Source organism: Cannabis sativa, chromosome 4, assembly GCF_029168945.1.
Source record: "Cannabis sativa cultivar Pink pepper isolate KNU-18-1 chromosome 4, ASM2916894v1, whole genome shotgun sequence".
Lineage (NCBI taxonomy): Eukaryota > Viridiplantae > Streptophyta > Magnoliopsida > Rosales > Cannabaceae > Cannabis > Cannabis sativa.
The window spans coordinates 76,332,191-76,352,890 of NC_083604.1; the positions used below are offsets into that span (position 1 = coordinate 76,332,191).

A 20,700-nucleotide genomic window follows, 5' to 3' on the forward strand; every position below is an offset into this window, starting at 1 on the left:
TTACACCTTCACATAACTAAGAGATAATTTCAAACATAATAAATTTATATTCTTAGGAGATGAATGTATAAGTTTATAAAAAAGTTAGGGCAAAATTTTAATTAAAGAAAAATAGAGAGTATGGTGAAGTGATAACGGCAAATAAAATTGATAAAATGATTGAAAAAAGAGGTAAACATAATAGATTTTGAAAGAAAAGGTAAAAATTAAAAATATCAATTTAAAAGAGGTATGTAGTGTAATTTCCTCAAAATAAGGTACCTCCGTTGCCCTGAAAGCCCATGATTGGGACTCTTTTCCAAAATCCTATCAAATACAGACTATATATAAATAAATAAATAAAGTATAATTTATCTTAAGTGCAGCTAATTTAACATTAAGAAAAAAAAAACTAGCTGCTTTGATTTTTCTCTTTCTTCCAACCAGACCAGCCAAGGGTATTGGAAAGTCCTAATTGATTTCATTCATATTTAATAACACATCACACCTATAGCTATGGTATTGGAAAGTCAACCTAGAAAATGAGAAGAACGTGATTGTAACAAAAATAAAGAGATGTAACCAAAATTAGATATATTTCAAACTATGGTTCAAATATCAATTACCTTTCAAACAATATCTCTGAGGAGAAAAAAGATTATTGTCACTCAAAATTTCCATAAAAGTTAATCTAGAAGATCCATGTCATGTGCCTCCCTAATATCTTAGAAGAACTATCCTTGAGCCATGTAATTGGTCTCTGTAAATATTTGAGGTTTACTTGCTATTGTACAGGAAGATGAAGCTAAAGATGAAGAACCCAACCATCTGCAATTAAAAAGCATTCAGATGTTGATTAATTGAGAAATGAATCACAAAAGAGATCCAGGTGGGTTAGAGTTTAGAGAGAGCGTACTGTGGTAAATGAAGCTCCATAGTAGGGAAAGGCGGTGGTTATAAATCGTTCATATTCATTGTGATTGAAAGGCCGTACAGGAATCTGCAAATTTTGATTCATAAGTGTTGGAATAGTTAACATCACGGTCGCCAGTAGAATACGTCATTTAACATATGTTTAAAGAACCAAGGCTTTCAGGTTTAATAACGAACATTAAATAGTCAAAGCTTTGCTAGACTGACTGACCTGTTTCGAAAGGGATAGGGTTGTGTATCCAAGCCTCTGATATTCAACCTTAAATTGAAACACCCCATAGATATCAGGTACCTTAAATGATGTGTAGTACAGTCCCTGCAAAATCATGTGTGCAAGTGGTGAGATAATTGTATTTATGAGATTTACAGTTTGCAACTTGCAAAATGAGACAATGCATAGAATACCTTCTGGTCAGTTGCTAGAGTTTTCAGCACATAAGGGCTCATCAGAAAGAACTGAACCTGAACATCATCAGCCACATAAGGAACCCAGCTCTTTCCAGACCACTCATAGATCTCCACGGAAAAGTCCTGTAACGCAGTCAAATAAGAAAAAATGAAGACAATTGCAATTCAGCAAATACAAGGGTAGGTAAATTGAATGAATGTACAAGCATGATCGCATAATACATGCACAGCAATAATAACCCTCAAACATGCTTACCAGGTCATCATTGATCCTATATATTGCTGGTTCGTCTGTTTGTTCAACTTTGTGGTGCTTCATGTTGACAGCCTGAATTTACAAAATGAGTTATATGTCAAAAAGAATATGATACAATAAAAATATATATAACATAAGGAAAACCTGATATGACAGCAGCATTTATACTTGAGTGCATATTCAAACCTTTAAATGGCCCCTTTCATGGAAGACCCATTTGCTAAGTTCAGTCACAAACTGTTCATTGCCTGATTTCTCATATCTGTCAACAAAATTTCGACATAATGTCAGCATGTTGCTAGAAAAGTCACGATTGGAAAAATAATAGAGGAGTTTGTTAAGCATAATAAAAATATAGTTCTTTCGTAACATTAAGAAAGCTTGATTATTTGTGAGTTGCATAGCTTGATTTAGCTTACAACAGTCCAAGTACAACTAATAATCAGTTCTTCAACAAGTATGCAGGGATGTATTTTCTTATGTGTGTCTCCGAAGAAATTGTTCATCAATGCCGGTTTATCATTATTGCTACACAGTATACATGAGAGACTACAAAAATATCATGCATTAATGCGGTAAAGTTCTTAAACTAAATACTACAATGTCAATACAAAGGGATAATTAAAAATTCACCCACTTTTGTGAACTTCCAGCCTTCTGTACGGCTGATGAGAAAAGCCTGTATGACATGAAAAAGAAAATTCCATAAGTTACAAGTATTTAGTGAGAGAAATTCCAAGAATGAAATAAAACCCTACTGTACATACCGGTTACTGAATATATCTAAAGACCCCGAGATAATAATCCGAGCATTGTTTCTAGCCTGCATTAAATAATAAATAAGGCCCAGGTTCATAATTTCAACACAATGAAACAACATTGTTTCAAAAACAGATGCCACATATATTTCTTTAATAGGCAAAATTTTATCTGCAGGCAGACTGAGAAAAAGATAAGTGAAAACTGAAGCTCAATATCAACACTAATTTTAGATAGCATAAAATTGAAAGAACAAAGTGAGAAAAAAGGTCTTTCTGCTTTTAAAAATGAACTTTACAAAACGCTGATGCAATGTGTTAATTAAGTTGTAAATGATAAAAAAGAAGGTGCAAGACAGGAGAGAGACTTACTTGAACAACAGAAACAAGTGAAATAGCAGATCCAGTGAGTGATGGAGGTTGCGACGACTTAGAATTTGGGTTCAAAGAATAAGCGGCCGGGGAAGCAGAGAGAACATTCAGAACCTAAGAGACATATCACATACCATAGAATTGAAAATCTCAAACATCACAAACTCAAACCCAAAAGAACATAATTTGCAAAACTTATCAAAATCACATTGCTAAAGCTTATATTACATAACATAAATAATCGTAAGACTTTGGACCTTACCAAACTATTAGCAGGATTAAGTGAATGTGCAACTCCTCTGAAAAGTATTGGAGCCTGTTCCATAAATTATAAAAATTACTGAGTGTCACTATGTTGCATCTGCTTCATTCAATAATGGGTACCCTTTATTAGAAATAATAAAACGACAAACTGGACTTGAGAAAATTAAACCTTTACCTCAATCTTAGTCTTTCCAAGAATAACGTCAGACTGAATGAAATTATCGCTGGCAATCAATGTATGATCCCCTTCAGTGTCTGACACTGCATAATTGGTGTGATCAATCACCATAGCAGATGAATCCTAAGATAAAAAAAAAGCGCCATATCCATAAGTATAGCTCTCGCAATGCTATAAAAAAAATGTACCAAGTAGAACAAAACCATCATCTTACCTCATCAAAATCAACTCCAAGTTCTGTAGCCACGTTGCGAAACAAATCGGAAGAAGAAGCACCACCAGCCAAGATCAAGTCGTGACCCGAGTCAACGAAATCAAGCACGCCCTCCAAATTCAAACCGCCTCCAAAACCTGATTCCCCACAAATCAGATCACATCAATATAAGAAAAAACCAAAATCACACGAATTAACAATGAAATCAACATTAAAAAAACTTACTTTCAGTGGAGGGAGAGAAAAGAACGAGACCATCGTACAAGTACTGGCCGTAGCGTTGGAGAGCGAGCTTGGGGTCATCGGCGAGCTTAAATTCAAGTTCGAATCCACGAGATTTGAGAGAGTTGAAGAAGATGGAGTGGGTTGACTTAAGAGAGAAGTCATCGAGCAGAACAAGGAGGCGTCGAGCGGTAGGGTTTTCGGGGGAGAAGGAGTTGCAGAGGAAAGGAACGAGTGAGATCACGGTGATGAAGACGAAGAGTCCCCGCATTGTGCTGTCTCACTCCCACTCTCTCACTCTCTGTCTAGGGTTTTGGGAGCAGAGAGAAATGGTTTTTTTTTTTCGGAGAAGAAGAAAACAAAGGAATTGGATCCAAAAACAGAAGGGACCGTCGAAAATGAAAACAGAACAAGTCTTTTGTTTCTCCGGTTGCAGCTTATACCAGAGATCTTGTAATTTCGGTTAATCGCAACCGTCCATTTAATATCTATTGCCTCCGTATCCAAACACTAGTCCTACTCCTAACTAAGTCATAATAATATAAAGAAGATGAGTAAAATTAGTATTTTCTTGCAAAAAATTTGTTAAAAGTTGTCAAATTTGAAAGTTACTTTTCAATAGAGTTTTTTTTTTTTTTGGCAACGATGCAATGAAATATGAATAATTCATCGAAAATAGTTACGCAAATATGAATAAAAGAGAATAATTAAGAGATTATTTCACAAATACATACAAATAATAAAAAAAATTAAAAAATAAAAAATACGATTTTATAGAATTTTAAATATTTTTACAATTTTTTTAATTTTATTTATAGAAAATACGGTCTTTTTATATTGTAATCTTGCTAATTTGTTGTTGATTTTTTTTGTTATCTGTATGTTATTTTTTTATTACTTTTATGTAATTTTTTTGTTATTTTCGTATTATTTTTATAAAAAAATAGTAAAAATGTAAAAAAAAAAAATTAAAGTAAAAATGTAATTTTTTTACAAAATTGGTGTCTTCTAATTATTCTAATTTTTTTAGGAAATTACATTGTATACCCACTTTTCTTTACTTGTTTTAATTTTTACTTCTATTTTTATATCCTTTAATATATACCCACTTTTATAAATAATGTCCCCATTAGACATACAGAAAAGAGGTATTTTTTAACTTATCCAAATTTTTTTTGGAAAATTTACAAAAAATACTAAAATTTGAGTTAATTTTTACAAAAATGCTGTCACATAGAAAAAAAATTTAAAAATACTGTGTGTTTTTATAAAATACCCAGTAGAACACAAAACAGATTAACTCAAGAACAACTAAAAAATACCAGTGAAAACTTAATTCAGTAAACTGCAGTATGAAACTTATAAAAAAACACAGTAAAAAGTAAAAAATACCGTCTGGCAAGAATTTTGTAAAAAAATAGCAAAAGTTAGTATACACGTAAATTTCCCATTTTTTTTCGTCAGAATTAAGTTGGGCTTAATGGTCCTCGTCTAAGCCCATTAACATAGCATAGCCCAATCCAGTTAAGAATAACATGAATCAGTCCCTCTCTTTCATCTGGAGAAAGAAAGAAGCGAAAACGAAGAACCAGAGAACTAGAGGTTGGAGAAGACTAGAAGAGGGCTTTCTAACTTTTGTTGTCGTAAGTCTCCAAACGATATCGATTTTTCTTTTCTACTTCTACTGCTTCCTTCACTAGCAAACTTTTTAGTTTCACAACACGAAAATAGTTAGTGTTCGTGTGGTGTGTTTTGTGAATTTGAATTTGATTGCAGGTTTAAGCTTTACTTTTGGTTCATAAAAAAGATGTTTAAGAACATATTCCAATCTGGGTTACTCTCAATTCTCTACTCTCTTGGGTATGTTATTATGTTTTCATGTTTCAATGGTGTTGTTCTTGTTTATTTATTTATTTATTTTTCTTATGTTCTTCATTTTTCTTGTTTATTTAATTTAGGAGCAAACCTTTGCAGATTTGGGATAAAGAAGGTTAGTCACTCATAAATTTTACGAGAGGAAATAACAGAGAATAGATAATTGAAATTATTTTCCAAAAATTTAATGGTGAAAACTTTTTTCAATACTTTCCCATTTTTTTGTATTTACAATTATTCTAGTTTTTAGGAAATTACATTGTAACTCTCAGCTTTTATTATTCTTTTAGAAAAAATCTATCACATTCAAAAAGAGGGTTGGAGCCAAATTAAGGTTTTCCCATTTTATTTTGCTGTAATCCTGGTTTGTTCTGCATATTTTCATATGATTAGGACAATGGTCAACCATGATTATCTTAGACTTGGGAAGCTAGTCATTGTTATACAATGCTTTTGAGTTTTTCTTGAAGAGAACACTATTTAATCCTTAATTTGAACTATATGAAACCCTTAAAGAGAGAGAGAGAGAGAGAGAGAGAGAGAGAGAGAGAGAGAGAGAGAGAGAGAGAGAGAGAGAGAGAGAAGGTCATTCCTTCTTTGTTTAGGAAGAACTCCTGTGCTTTCTTTGTTTCTGATCCATAAGGGGCTGTACCCTTCTGCTGAAATTGTTGTTACTGCTCCTGGATATGATTCTTTCGGTTGGAGACACTTTGTTGTATGCTTACTTCTGGGTTTAGTCATCTCTCAATAATACATGAAGTGTCGAATTTTTAAGTCTTAACTTGTGCGTGGAGTGAATTTGTGCTTGGGATGAAGTTTAAATCATGTATTCATGGTTAATGTAGGTGTGTCACTGTCACTATGTCCTCTATTACATTACATACTATTAAATTGAGTCAAAGGAATGAATTGACTTGTTTGGGGTCTGCCAAACAGGATAGACTTAGATCACAATGATAAATTTCAGGCTAGTATACGTGCACATTTCATTAGTACTCGTTCTATTTAAGAAGATATTTTGTTTTTGATAGTAATAATAACAAAGACTAGCTTACTTTTTTTTATTCTTCATATTATGCCACTATGATGTATCTTGCTGGTTCTCCATGTTATTAATTTTGATGATGTATTTATGTATGTGGTTGTTTTCCGTTGATCAGTTTCTGATGGCCATATTAAACGTCCTCATGATGAGGACATACAGTCTGATGTGCTAGAGATAGTTGGATCAAATATTCAGTCAACATACATCACCTGTCCAGTAGACCCAAATGCAACACTTGGTATAAAACTACCATTCCTGGTTATAATCGTAAAGAATCTGAAGAAATATTTTACATTTGAGATTCAAGTTCTTGATGACAAGAATGTCAGGCGACGTTTCCGAGCTTCGAATTTTCAAGTGTGTAAGTTTGCCCTTGTTTAGTCATGTTTATCAATTTTTTTATGGTTCTACCTTCTTTATTTGATCTTATCACATCTACTTTTATTTTTATTTTGGCGAGATAGATGTTTAATTAGTGATATGCTTCCAAATAGGTATCTTTTTTCACTTAGAGACGAGAGGTTGTAGATTGACTATGCATAGAATCTTTAACTAGACAATCACAGTGGTGTATAAGAATGACATTTTAGGTCAATTTGGGATGAGCTTGGTTTGGATACCATGTTATGGCAGTTATTGTTTCTTTTGTTTTGTTTTTTAGATTGCAGTGGCAATATGTTGGATTTTAACCTCTTATAAGAAATAGAAAGTCCATTCATAAAATTCTGTAATAGAACAAGTAGTCTCCACAAATAGAACAACTGATTGAGGAAGAACCAGTGATATTTAAGTTTTTATATAACTTGTCCTAAAATCGAAGTATCAAATACAATAAGAAAACATAGATGCTTAAGCCAGTCTAGTATAATTAGATGAACAGAGTCAGGTGTTGGGTGGTGATAGGAACCAAAATCTGTAAATGGCTATTGAGCCTTCTCCATTGACATTCAATCCAAGATTTACAAGAAATGCGAGCCGAGCCATCCCTTAAGCCTGCTAAAGAATTCTAGAGAATCTCCAAAGTTCACAAAAAAATCCCTGCTCGATATTTTCTTCCACTCTTACTTACAAAACAACAATAACCATACAACCAACATTTAGAATACCCCATGATTAACAATTAATTACTTACCATTTCTACTTCTAATATTGACCAAGTATTTATCAATCGACTTTTTAAACGATGAGGCGGAAGAGTTTATTTGTATTGTATTGGGATTGTTAGGGGCCTAGGGTTTGGGAATATCTTGTCCCCTGTACTGTACTGAACTGAACTGTTCTTTTTTTAAAGAAAGTAGTTATATGCATAGACACTGAAGGATCTAGATTTTGCCTACCATGCCCCTGAAAATGTTAAAACACTTAGGCAAGTTACTGTTTAACAACTCAAACCAAACTGCTGGAATACAAGCTTATTAACGCTATTGACGATTCCTGACAAAAAACTCATTTTTATTTTGATTCTCTAACCATAAATAACTTGAAACTTTGAATTGCAAATGACTTCTGATCCTTGATACTATGTTTTTGTCTGCTTCTTTTATCTATGGTAGAGCGATAGTTATGGTGAATTTGTTGCATAGAGACTGCTCCCTTTAATTGAGAGTGGGGTGTTTGTTTAGGAGTTCTTAGAATAGATGCTGGCCTCTTTGTATTTTGAAGAATAAAAAGCTATGTGCCAAGTTATGGGATACCTATACTTGGAGTTTTTACAGTGCTGGTACAGTGAAGATGACATTTTTCTCCGAGTACCATATAATTATTAAGCTTTTGGCAGGCTGTGACTCGTGTGAAGCCGTATATCTGCACCATGCCGCTAAAAATGGATGAGGGCTGGAATCAAATACAGTTTAATCTAGCTGATTTTACCAGGAGAGCTTATGGAACAAACTATGTGGAGACATTGCGAGTTCAGGTTCATGCAAACTGTCGTCTGAGGCGTATATATTTTTCTGAACGCATGTGTTCGGAGGAGGAACTTCCCCCAGAATTCAAGCTGTACCTTCCAATGCAACAACAGGTAAAATATCTTACCTGATGATCTCATGTCAGATGGTGCTTGAATCAAATCTAACTACAATTTTTACTTTATTGCAGAAAGCTTGATATGGTAATTTTGAATGGTGTGATCTGTTAGAGAAGGGCTTCAACTCTCAAGACCGTGAACTTGATTATGCCATATATATTATATATATTTTAAGAATATGTTTATTAATCTATAGTTCTAGTTGATCAAATTTTTTCAATTCTGATGGAGCTTCATAGTTCTTAGCAGATTCTGAACTTTATCTGTATGGAATGGTTTACATTTTTCAAGATTCTAAGCTTTATTATTTTACATGTTTTTGTGCTCAAGACATTTTTCAGACAACATTCTCCTTACATATCAAGGTCTTTTTTTATTTATTTTTTTATTTTTTTTATTTGCAAACGCCATCCTTGATTTGCAATAAAGGATAAGTTGTAGTCACGGAGATCCCGGAAGCCAAGACCACCAACATGCTTGTGTTTAGTCGAACTCATCCAACTCACACCTTTGCTTGAAGAATTAGATTGGGACTTCCACCAACACTTAGACATTCGTCCTTCTAAATCCGAACAAATTTCCTTAGTAAGCAAGAAGACGCTCATAGCATAACTAGGCAGCGCTTGAGCAATAGACCGAATCAAAACTTATTTGCCAGCTTTAGATAAAAATTGACTCTTCCAATTAAAAATCCTCTTCTTCATCTTGTCTTTGAGAAAGTCAAGAATTGTATTTTTATTTCGGCCCATAATACAAGGTAAGTCAAGATAAAGGCTATTATCAAAAGCTTCAGCCATTTGTAGCATGTTACACAAACAGGACTGAGCATCGGCGAGAGTATTCTTACTAAAGAAAATTGATGACTTAAAGAAATTCACTTGTGGACCCGAAGCCATTTCATACATTTGGAGAATATGAAGAATACTAGCAGCCTCCTCCTCTTTAGCCTTGCAATACACATAACTATCGTCAACGAAAAGTATATGCGAGACAACAGGAGCACCCCTCGCTACTCTAATACCAGAAATACGATGATGTCGTTCAAAAGCCTTCAATAGAGAGGAGAACCCTTCCACACAAATAAGGAAGAGATAAGGAGACAAAGGATCCCCTTGTCTCAATTCTCTTCCAGGAGTAATAGGCCCCATAGTATGCCCACCACGAGTAATCTTTTACCTTACCGTGCTAACACAAAACATGATCAAAGAAACCACCCTTCTATTGAAGCCCTTCACAACAACACAGATTCAATAAAAGGTCATTCAACTCTATCATATGCATTGCTCATGTCAAGTTTGAGAGCCATATACCCATCATTCCCCATTCTTTTCCTCTTTAAGTAATGCATAATTTCAAATGAGACCATGATATTATTCGATATCAACCGTCCTGACAAAAAAGCACTTTGAGATTCTGAGATAACATTAGGCAACACAAGTTTCAATCTATTGGCCAACACTTTAGAAATTATTTTATAAAGTACACTACAAAGTGATATAGGCCGAAGATCAGTCATAAGCTCCGCATTCTTCTTCTTAGGAATAAGAACAATATTAATCTCATTTAAAGAAGGAGGAAAACAACCTGAGACAAAAAAAGATTGCACCAGCAACCGAACATCATCACCCACAACCGGCCATAATTTTTGGTAAAAATCCGGAGTCATACCATCAGGTCCCGGAGATTTGTCGGGATGCATTTGGAACACGTTTTCTTTATGTCTTCATCAGAAATTGGCTCAAGTAGCATCAAATTCTGGTCTCGCGAAACAGCAACTGAAACCTTATCAACAACCTCGTGAACCTCCACTAAACCAGGAGTAAACAACTGCTCAAAATAACTAGTAATCAAATTCGGAAGACCACCTTCCCATGTTTCCCATAACCCATCAACAGTCCTAAGCCTATGAATAGAGTTGTTTCTTCGACGAGAGGAAGCCATAGCATGAAAATACTTCGAATTTTGATCACCTTATGTCAACCAAATTTGCTTACTTCTTTGTTTCCAAAAAATTTCCTTTTGAAGTAACATATTACTAAACTCTAACTCAGCTGCTTTGTAATTTTGCACCGCCAACGGGTCTCGAACTTTGACATGTACCAAATCATGTCCCCTCAAACTTTGACATGTACCATATCATGCCACCTGAACTTTTTTTGGCCGTTAAAAATTTCTCCTGAACTATTAAGATTGTTAGATTTAAGGATTTTTGTCTAATTTTAGTAAAAAAATTCTAACATAGATGAAAGTTCAGGGGCATGATTTAGTACGTATCAAAGTTTGAGGGGCATGATTTGGTAGATATCAAAGTCTGGGGAACATAGTTTACTACATAAACAATCACTGAAAGAGTAAAATTGAATGAAATTAGACAAAAGTCCTTAAATCTAACAATCTCAATAATTCAGAGAGATTTTTTAACGGTTAAAAAAGTTCAGAGACCATAATTTGGTACATGTAGAAGTTCGGGGGAAAAATTCCTAATTAGCCTATTATAAATTATTTTAAATTTCTCATTATTTACAAAAAAAATATCATACATAGTTAAATTTGACTATTTTTTTTTTCTCAAATGGCCAAAATATATTGGGGCTGTTCATAACATTTGTTGAAGGAGCCGTAAATAAATATGCATATATAGTTTCGGAAAAGCGTAGAAAAAAAGCTACAACAAGGTCGATTCGAGTTCGACTCCCAATCTTAGCTATTAGCTACACTACACTCCATTCCTATTTATACATATTATATAACGCAACTCCTTCTCTCTCTCTCTCTCTTCTACTCTCTCTCTCTGTCCCATCCTTGTGGCGGGCACCCCTTTTATATTGTCCCTCTTCTTCATTTCATCATCATTATTGTTATTGTTTTCCCAGGACTTCCTTTTACGCAGAACCCCCCACAAACAGGTATCACCTTCTTCAATTCTTTTGATTTTATTATGCTTAATCGATTCTGATTAGGGTCTTTTGCTTTTTATGTGAATAGTTATTTTGCTCTTATTTATTTCGATCCCAATGGAATTTCTTTTCTTTTTGTGTGAATTGGGCTCTTGGTTTCTTAAGATTATATCTTAAACAGTGATCTCGTTGATTATATATATAGATTGGGATTTTTTTTTTCCTTTTTCTTCTTTTTTGGGTGTTTAACTTTATAGCATAATCTGGAGTTTGTTGGTTTTGAGTGTAAAGGTTAAGCTTGCTACTTTGTTGTGGGCTACTGAGATTAGCGTTGAAAAACTTCAGTCCATGTTGTGATAAATCCATATGATTAGGCTTTGATTTGGTAATTATTTGGGGTTAAATATTAGCAAGTCGTTTTAGCTCCTTTGATTTGAAATTTTCCATGGGTTTGGCTAATGAAAAATTGGAGCATTAAGAATTATTGGTTTTGACTTACTGAAGAATGAAAGGTAGGGTTCAAATGAATTGATCTTAGTTGTTTAAATTATGGATTAGTAGTATGCTAATGCTTCTTCTTGTAATTGGTTTATTTTATTTGTTACCCATGTATTATAGGGGTTGAGAGTTGACTTAGGTGAGTGGTAGCATGATATATTGATCCTCTGAAGCCCTAGATTAAGTGAACAGTGTTCAACAGTTGTTCATCAGTGTTGTCAGATTTATAAATTGATTTACTTTTTCTAATTTTCTTACTGTCATTGTGATTATGTGTTTTGAGCAATTCTAAGTCTTTTAAGTTTATTTTTATTCATGTATAATGCCCCATTGATGTGCTTTTCTTTTTGGCAACTAGTTCTCTTGAATTATGCTAGACTGCAACTTTATGGGCCAATCATTGTTGTTTTTTTTACTATCATTGCAGAAAACATGATTAGACTATTTAAAGTGAAGGAGAAACAAAGAGAACTTGCTGAAAATGCCAATGGTGGGGCACCTGTTAAGAAGCAGTCTGCTGGGGAGCTGCGTCTTCATAAAGGTTACCCTCTTCTGTCTAACTATGACACTGTTTCTTTTGTGCTTCTTTTTCAAAAAGAACATGTTTAAGTGTTACACTTTTCTTTCTTCGCACATAGTTCTTCTTGGGAGCCAAATTTTGTAAGAAAATGGTTTCTAGGATTTTATCTGTGCGTACAACAAAGCTTTAATCCAATCCTTTTTATGAGTCTTCTCCTTGAATTCACGGAGATGTGCTCCATCGGTTGTTGGATTACATTTAAAAGAACAGGACATTCTGTTTTGGTGGTTTGAATTACGAAGACAATTTTCACATAATATGACTCAATTTCCGTTGGGCCTATCCTTCTCTTGAGAACAAGGAGAAGGGTTAAGTAGATTATGGTTGTGAAGTCTGAGATTTTACCTATTTGGTATTAAATCATTAGTGGATTGCTCTTAGACTTGAAGAGTAATTTTTAGTTTATCTACTGCTTTATTTAAAATTTGAAGCATATATATGAGCTAATTTCACATGTTCTCTGTGATTTCCTTGCATTTATGAATTCCACATACTTAGTCTGCAGACACAATAAGAAAGAGTAGTTCTTCTTTTGTTATCATATGCCTTCTAAAATTCAATGATTCAAGTTTGGATTTTTTTTCTCTACATGAATTACATTTCTCATATTTGGGACGTCATGTACTGCAGATATAACTGAACTGAACCTACCGAAATCATGTGCCATTGCTTTCCCAAGTGGCAAGGATGACCTGATGAATTTTGAGGTTACAATTCGTCCTGATGAAGGATATTATCTGTAAGGAAGTTCTCCAGTGCTCATATAAAATCTGACCCTTTTATCCATCTTTCTATGCATACCTTCTATAATTGTTGACACTAATAAACGTGCTCTGGCTTCGTTGATTGATTATTACAGAGGTGGCACATTTTTGTTCTCTTTCCAGGTTTCGCCCATTTATCCACACGAGGCACCAAAAGTTAAGTGTAAGACCAAGGTACGTGCTACAACAGATCGATACTCGTTTTGTTTTCATCATCTGATGTTTTTACGTGAGTAACTTCTTTTAGTAGTGTAGTGTTTTATGGTAATGTTTACAAGTTAAATTTGCTCCTTCATAATGCTTTCCACTAGCAGGTCTACCATCCTAATATTGACTTGGAAGGAAATGTATGTCTGAACATCTTGAGAGAAGATTGGAAACCTGTTCTCAATATAAACACTATAATCTACGGATTGTATCATCTTTTCACGGTACTATTCCTTTCGATTTACAGTTACATCGCTTATGATTATTGCCATTTTTAGTTCTGAATATTGTTTTTGCCAGGAGCCAAACTACGAGGATCCCCTGAATCACGATGCAGCCGCAGTGTTGAGAGACAACCCAAAGATGTTTGAATCCAATGTGAGAAGGGCTATGGCTGGTGGGTATGTGGGGCAAACCTCCTTCCCACGCTGTATGTAGCCTTTTGTATGGTAATCAAGGGCCAATGGTTATAATATATTGGACGCTTCAATGGATGTGGGTTGTAAAATTTTACATGCAAAGTACATTTTCTTCCCATTTCTTTTTCTTTTCTTTTTCCCCTTTATTTTTCCCCCCTATTCGTCAATGGAGCTGGCCATTTATTTCCATTAAGACTTATCAACTGAAAACCTAGATGGAATTGTGTATGTGACTAAACTATGTTGTTATTTGACATTTTATTATATTATTATGTATGCCTTACTTTTCTTCTTAATTATATTATTATTATTATTATTTCATATGTATAATGAAGAAATAAAAACATCAAAATCAATTGCATCACTCCACCAAAAGATTTACAAAAAGAGAAAAAAGTGTAAATTTCATTGTCGTGAGTTCTCATTTCATCAAAAGTTTCAAATGCTATCAATTCTATAATGCAAAAGAATGGCCACTTGAACTGGGCACAAAGTATACATAATATGTATTATATACTTTGACTGTGTCATATGTTAAAGAAAAAAGCTCTGTAACTGTAACCCCAGATTTCAAAAAATGATCATATCATCTCCTCTTCTTTAACACTAGCCAATCTAGCATTTTCACGATCTTTCCAAAAAAACTTATACAAAGGGGTGTAGAACAAGCAACAAACACCAAATGGAACTGCCATCATCGAGAGAAGTCCCTGAGACAGAGCTAGAGCCTCCCGTTTAGACCCCAACAATGGATCCACCCCTTTCGAATCATACCCGAACATTTTCTCCGACAGAATTCCAACCAAGGGAGCTGCGAAGGAAGAGACCGAGCCCTCGAAAGCTCGATCAAAGGCATAGATCATGGTCCGGTGCTTGGCTGGGACAACCTCAGCAAACATGGGACCATTTGCAGCAGAACCATTCCAACTAATGGTCAATCCCATTAGGAAGAGAGTGATGCAAAAGGTGTAGTAGCTGCTGAGTGACTGAGGGATCACTTTGAGTAGGAACCACGAAAAGGGGATGCCCATTATGGCGCTGAATTGAGCACACATTATGCGCCCCGAGCGGGGGTAGACTTGTGATAATCTGTCTGCTATTATTCCTCCAAGGAGAGACCCCATGGCGCAACCAATAGCAAATAGGCTAAGAAGTGTTGCAGTACTGTTATGATCAAAACCTGAAAAATTCAAAAACAGTCATAACACAAGTAAAAAAGAGTAATTGTAATTGAATCTTAAAAAGAGTTTTCTCTACCAATTAGTTCAAACCACATGGTGAAGAACACCATGGCAGTCCATGGTAACGAGCCAACAACACCCTGCAACACGATTATCTGAAATGTCTGTACTTTAACAACAGCTTTCATTGCTGTCCAGGACTCAACCCAAACTGATGTAACACTAGCATTGCCTTTCTCTACCAACTCAACCCTGCAACAAACAAAAAAGAAAGTAACTCGAATCGCTTAAAACATAATAAGAGAGTCTAAAAGGAGAAATCTTTGTAACTAGTTTGACAATTTACTTCTCAGAGGCAACAATAGTACTAGTTTTTCTTGGATCAACAACAAACAAGAGCACAAGAAGTCCAATCAAAGAACTCAAAGTTGCCATCATAATGAAAGCGAAGCGCCATCCAGGCATGCCCCCATATTGCTGACCAGCCATAATGGTAGCCACAACACCACCTCCAATGCCACCAAAAGTACCAACAAGGTTAACCAATCCAAAACCAGTTCCTCTAACACCATCCTTATAACTATCAGCTATAAAAGACTGAAGTGCTGGTATGACAATAGCCAAACCGAAACCATTCACTGCTCTCCAAAAGGCAACTTGCATAAACCGTTGGCTTACTCCTACCGCGGCGGTTGATATAGCCCAACAGAAAGTTCCCATTGCTAGAATCACAGGGCGGTCATAGTTAATAACTAGAACACCAGCTAGAGGTGATGCTATTCCTTGAACAAAGTTTCTTATGAAGGTAAGATAACCCAAATCAGATGGCCCTGCATTGAAAGCTTCACTCACTTCTTTGTAAACTGATGGGAGAAGATTTTCATCTGCTCTTTCCATTATAGCAGCCATGTTTATGAGAATGAGAGAGAGAGAGACCCCATAAATTCTCCTTGTTCTGAGAAGAAAGAAATCAAATTCAACTACTATAAGGGAAAATATGAGGCTACACATTATAGCTTAAGAAAAACTATTATCACAATTGAGATTTCTTTTGAACCTTTTTGAAAATTCTTCCTATTTTGAAATGTGGGAAAGCTATCTAATAATAAACTTATTTCTCAAACAACAAAACTCATGTGAATATATTCAGAGACTATAAAAAAGCTATAGTAAGAGATTGCTTAACAGTTTAAACGGTTGAGTGAATCTGTATAACATATATTTATAGAAAGAAATTCAAAGAATCCATTACTATATCAAACAGCACCCAAAGCATTAAATTTATAAACCGAAAGCAAAATAAGCAACATCAGACAAACCCATTGACTAATTAATCAATATATACACATAAATATGATGGTAGGACTCACTTCATGGTTTCCAAAGTTATGGGAAGAAGGTTTTTGAATCGAAAAGCAGGAGCAGAGAATCTGGAAGATCTTTTATGGCCCATAAACGAAAAAACAGAAGATCCCACAAACAGTAACAATCCTCAAAAAGCCGAAGGCAAAGAAAACTGGTTTGCATCTATGGCGGATCTGAGCTTCTCATTTGCCGTGTCAATAAAAACTCTGACTTTCCACGGACCCATCAGGAATTTCACCAAAAGAAATTAAATCTGAAACATTATTAATAAAAATTTAATTTTTTTATTTAATATTTTCGATGTGTTCAATCATATTTTACAGTAACAAAAACAAAACATGAAATCATAAGAAAGACTCCTTTGTTTGTGTCTGAATCTGTAATAACTATATATTATCCATATAATAACCGAAGTAGTACTTATAATAACGAGATAATTAATGTCACTAATTTTTTAACTATTCATTATTCATTATTTAATTTATTAATTTGTTTTAGGGTCAAAAATTAGATGAATGGTTACCTCATTTTTTATTTGTTTATTTATTAATAATGGCATTAGTGTCCAAACCTTATTTGTTCCATGAAATTACAAGTGATGGCGGGAAACGTGGGGATAAACACTTCAACTAAAACATTTTTTATTTTATTTTCAAAATATCATTTTAAAAAAAAAAAATATATATATATATATACTAGCAAAAATTACGTGCGAGACACGTATACTAAATTTTATGCTAGTTTTTTTCTATGTTATTTGAAAATGATACAATTAAAAATTAAAGAAAAAATATTATTAGTTATTAGGTGAGATTATTATTATGTGTATTTAAATATTATAGTTTATAATGCTGTCAATTAAAAGTGAATACCGAATGTAATATATTGGAGGCGTTTGGTTGGGAGGAATGAAAATATAGGAATAGGAACGGGAATAGGAATAGGAATGGAATGGAATAAAATTTAAAATGCATAAAAAAATTATAAAAAAATCATTAATTTTTTTTTCTTGTTACATTGGAATGGTCATTCCTTTCTTTTTAAAATGGAATAACCATTCCACCAATACTTTAAAATGCAACCAAACAAAGGAATATAATAAAAATTATTTCCTTTCCATTCCATTCCATTTCATTACCTCCAACCAAACGCCACCTTAGTGTTTAAGAAAGCTTGATGATTTAAATATGTTCTTAAGTTAATCCAAAAATAAATTAAAAGGTGATGTTCCAATACTTAAAGAAACATTACTTAAATGGGCGTAAGATAGAAAGAAAATTAAAAATCAATCTCTAAATTGTTGATAATTGAAGATAGCATTTGTCTAAAAATTGTAGATAAGAAAACTAATGATAGTCATTGGTGGATTTCAGTCTTCATTTGCTTCGATAGAGACAATAGTGTAATTTTTGTATTTTGCACTTTTTATTCTAGCCGGGTCCGCATATATCTGGATTGTCCATTTTTTCATTGATAAATTAAATATGGTAGTGTCGACAAAGCGGCGGTGTTCCTACAAATCGTGATGTATTTTCATTTAAAATGATTAGACATGGTGTGCATAGCTTATTTAATTAAAAAAATCAACTTATGGAAGGCATGTAAAACTATTTTATTTTTTTTTAAATTACACCTTTGCGGTATATTTCATTAGTTGGGCAGCAGTACACGAAAATATTTTTTCCACAATATCTGCGAACATGACAGCAGATAGGCTCTTTGTATTGTCATCAAGTTCAACATATGCTATAGCACTGTAAAATACATAATAAGATTGCTAGTATCTTTTTTTATTATTATTTTAACTTAATTTCAATAACATCATATGTTTTTTGTAATATACGTGGTGTAAGAAATCCTTCCTGGCTGCATGATGGCTTGTCACATATAATTTTTTCATTGCGATTGTATAAATCTATTTTTTTATGACATGCGTCACATAACATGTAATAAAAACTCTAGACAGTATCAATTATTTTTATTGTCGCCTCAATCCAAAAATATTTTTTCTACATCCAAATTAAATGGTGTTAATAATAGTAAGATATTGAAATAAAAGTTTTATAAAGTAAATATTGTAGTAGTCTTTACCTCATTCAGTTGCAGATTTTTCATCAACTCTGAAATTTGGATGTTAGTCACTATTTCGCTAATATATTTAATTGTGCTTCTAATTTATGAGCACGTGATCAAAAAAAATACTGTAATGTACTCTCTGATTTGTTTTTTTTTTTTTTTGCATCTAATGCCTCAAGTTTAATTATGATAAGTTTTGGTGGGTTTTAGTAAATGTTTTTCTTTTTCTGGTTTGCATTAATAGCTAGAACATGGAGAAATTAATAAGATTGACATTCCTTTTTGTCGCAGCATGTACAAAGCAGCATAATTATAATAATGCTTCAAGTTGCTATTATTTTTATTTAACAGAAGACGAAATTATAAATTTTATGACTTCTTAGTTATAATGTATGTGCTAAAATATAACTTTTTCTTTTAATGAGTGTTTTTATAGGAAAATGGTAATTCTAGAAGAGAAGAAGAGAAGAAGAGAAAAATCATAAATGTACAACAGCAAAAACCCAATCGTATTTTTTTTAGATTTAATGGAATTTATTTTATTATATATAAATAAAAAGTGACCTATGAATTCATAAACTATTTTATTTTTAATAATAAATTATTTTATTTTTAATATAAATAAAAAGTGACCTATGAATTTCTCATAAATTATTTTATTTTTAATAATAAATTATTTTATTTTTAATATAAATAAAAAGTCTCCCACGAATTTCTCATAAACCAAGAATTCAGTTATATAGGCACACACTTTATATAGAATAGATATATAAAATTTTATTAAGGTGTCTTCCTCATTTGACGTTTTCTAATCAAATTTTCTATATTTTTCATTTGCTAGATATTTTTATTTTTTAATGAAAGGGTGACGAGTTGAAACTTCTTTATTTTACTTTATAGGATAAATTGTCCTTCTCCACAGCAATTGCGTCGTCTATTTCTAGGATTTTGGATTATTTTTTTGGGGTGACATCTCTATTTTCGTCTGTTTCAGGAAAAAAAAAAAGGTTAAAACAAAGAATTAGGTGCTTCAAAATTGATCATGAAATTCCTCAAACAATAAATGGGCTTAAAGGCCATATTTTATTTGGCTCTTGTTTTGGGATAAGTTGAGGAATATTTTTTTTTATCCATTAATAAAAAATATTCTCATATTTTATTTCATTAAAATTTATCCATTTTTGCTTAATATATCATTACCAGCACAGGATTTACATTAATTTAAAGAGTATAATAGAGACATCATCTATAAAAATGAGTAATGAAAGTAAAAATTAAAACAAAATAAAGTGGAATGCAATGGGAAATTTGATTTTCTATACTTAAAAAACCTTAAAATTTTATTCTTAAACCAATACATTTTAAACTAAAAAAAATATGACACTTTTTTTAAAACCCCAAAAATACCCCTCTCATAACTCAAACCCTTTCTATCTCCTTCCCTCAAACTCTCTCTGCATCTCCCTTTCTCTCTATCTCGGCATCTCTTCGCCCCCCACCCAAACCATCCCACAACCTCCACGGCTCAACCAAAGAGCACGGCTTCGACGACCACCGAGGACCACCCAGCCCCCATCTCTCTTCCTCTCTCTCAACCCGTGAGGACCACCCAAACGCACCACCACCTTCACGGCTCACTGCCACTACCTCCGACGAATGACCCAACCCCCCTCTCTCGAACCCAGGCCCCCTCTCTCTTCCTCTCTCTCAAACCGAAAACAAAAAAAAAACAAAAAACCAGGGTCTGATGGTCAGACCATGGAGTCCGATGGGTCCGATGGGAGAGGGGGGGGGGGGGGGGTCTGACCCATCGGACCCTGGTTTTTTTTTCGGTTTGAGAGAGAGGAAGAGAGAGGGGGGCTGGGTCCGACAAGGCCGATGGGGGGTCCGATGGGGCCCGATGCATATGCGGGTTGGAAAAAATGGGGCTGAGTTATGAGAGGGGTATTTTTGGGTTTTAGATAAAAGTGTCATATATTTTTTAGTTTGAAATGTATTGGTTTAAGAATAAAATATTAAGGTTTTTTAAGTATAGAAAATCAAATTTCCCAATCCAATTTCCTCTCTTGTTTTAGAGAAAAGAGAAAGCTCAAATAGTTTGTTGGGTTGGGTTTTATTTGAGCCTAAACAAGCATGGAAGGTTGTTATTTTAAGCCCAAAATAGTTTCTTGGGCTTTTATTTT

At 33.7% G+C, this 20,700-nt stretch overlaps 4 protein-coding genes across 5 annotated transcripts; 2 read left to right on the forward strand and 2 right to left on the reverse strand.

Annotated features, from left to right (window-relative positions):
- Positions 1-552: 552 nt before the first annotated feature.
- LOC115714421 (dolichyl-diphosphooligosaccharide--protein glycosyltransferase 48 kDa subunit) lies at positions 553-4,141 on the reverse strand. The gene is made up of 13 exons (XM_030643123.2): positions 3,588-4,141; positions 3,363-3,499; positions 3,146-3,271; positions 2,969-3,022; positions 2,707-2,820; positions 2,344-2,399; positions 2,214-2,255; positions 1,763-1,838; positions 1,577-1,648; positions 1,318-1,443; positions 1,124-1,228; positions 896-979; positions 553-807 (listed from the first exon to the last, which is right to left on the reverse strand). Exons 1-13 carry the CDS (start codon positions 3,853-3,855, stop codon positions 757-759), a joined length of 1,311 nt encoding a protein of 436 aa, XP_030498983.2. The 5' UTR covers positions 3,856-4,141; the 3' UTR covers positions 553-756.
- A 950-nt stretch (positions 4,142-5,091) lies between these two features.
- LOC115714460 (cilia- and flagella-associated protein 20) lies at positions 5,092-8,859 on the forward strand. The gene is made up of 6 exons (XM_030643182.2): positions 5,092-5,227; positions 5,361-5,444; positions 5,543-5,574; positions 6,620-6,861; positions 8,282-8,524; positions 8,602-8,859. Exons 2-6 carry the CDS (start codon positions 5,392-5,394, stop codon positions 8,608-8,610), a joined length of 579 nt encoding a protein of 192 aa, XP_030499042.1. The 5' UTR covers positions 5,092-5,227; positions 5,361-5,391; the 3' UTR covers positions 8,611-8,859.
- Positions 8,860-11,141: 2,282 nt separating this feature from the next.
- On the forward strand, positions 11,142-14,191 carry LOC115714462 (NEDD8-conjugating enzyme Ubc12). Of its 2 annotated transcripts, none has more exons than XM_030643184.2 (6): positions 11,142-11,436; positions 12,353-12,466; positions 13,136-13,244; positions 13,365-13,443; positions 13,581-13,700; positions 13,777-14,191. In XM_030643184.2, the coding sequence occupies exons 2-6, from the start codon at positions 12,358-12,360 to the stop codon at positions 13,912-13,914; spliced, it is 555 nt and encodes a 184-aa protein (XP_030499044.1). In that variant the 5' UTR covers positions 11,142-11,436; positions 12,353-12,357; the 3' UTR covers positions 13,915-14,191. The 2 variants fall into 2 exon arrangements, with proteins under 2 accessions (XP_030499044.1, XP_030499046.1); XM_030643186.2 differs by having other exon boundaries at positions 13,584-13,700.
- Positions 14,192-14,272: 81 nt separating this feature from the next.
- LOC115714417 (uncharacterized) lies at positions 14,273-16,868 on the reverse strand. The gene is made up of 4 exons (XM_030643116.2): positions 16,447-16,868; positions 15,423-16,031; positions 15,153-15,328; positions 14,273-15,075 (listed from the first exon to the last, which is right to left on the reverse strand). Exons 1-4 carry the CDS (start codon positions 16,527-16,529, stop codon positions 14,477-14,479), a joined length of 1,467 nt encoding a protein of 488 aa, XP_030498976.1. The 5' UTR covers positions 16,530-16,868; the 3' UTR covers positions 14,273-14,476.
- Positions 16,869-20,700: the final 3,832 nt, after the last annotated feature.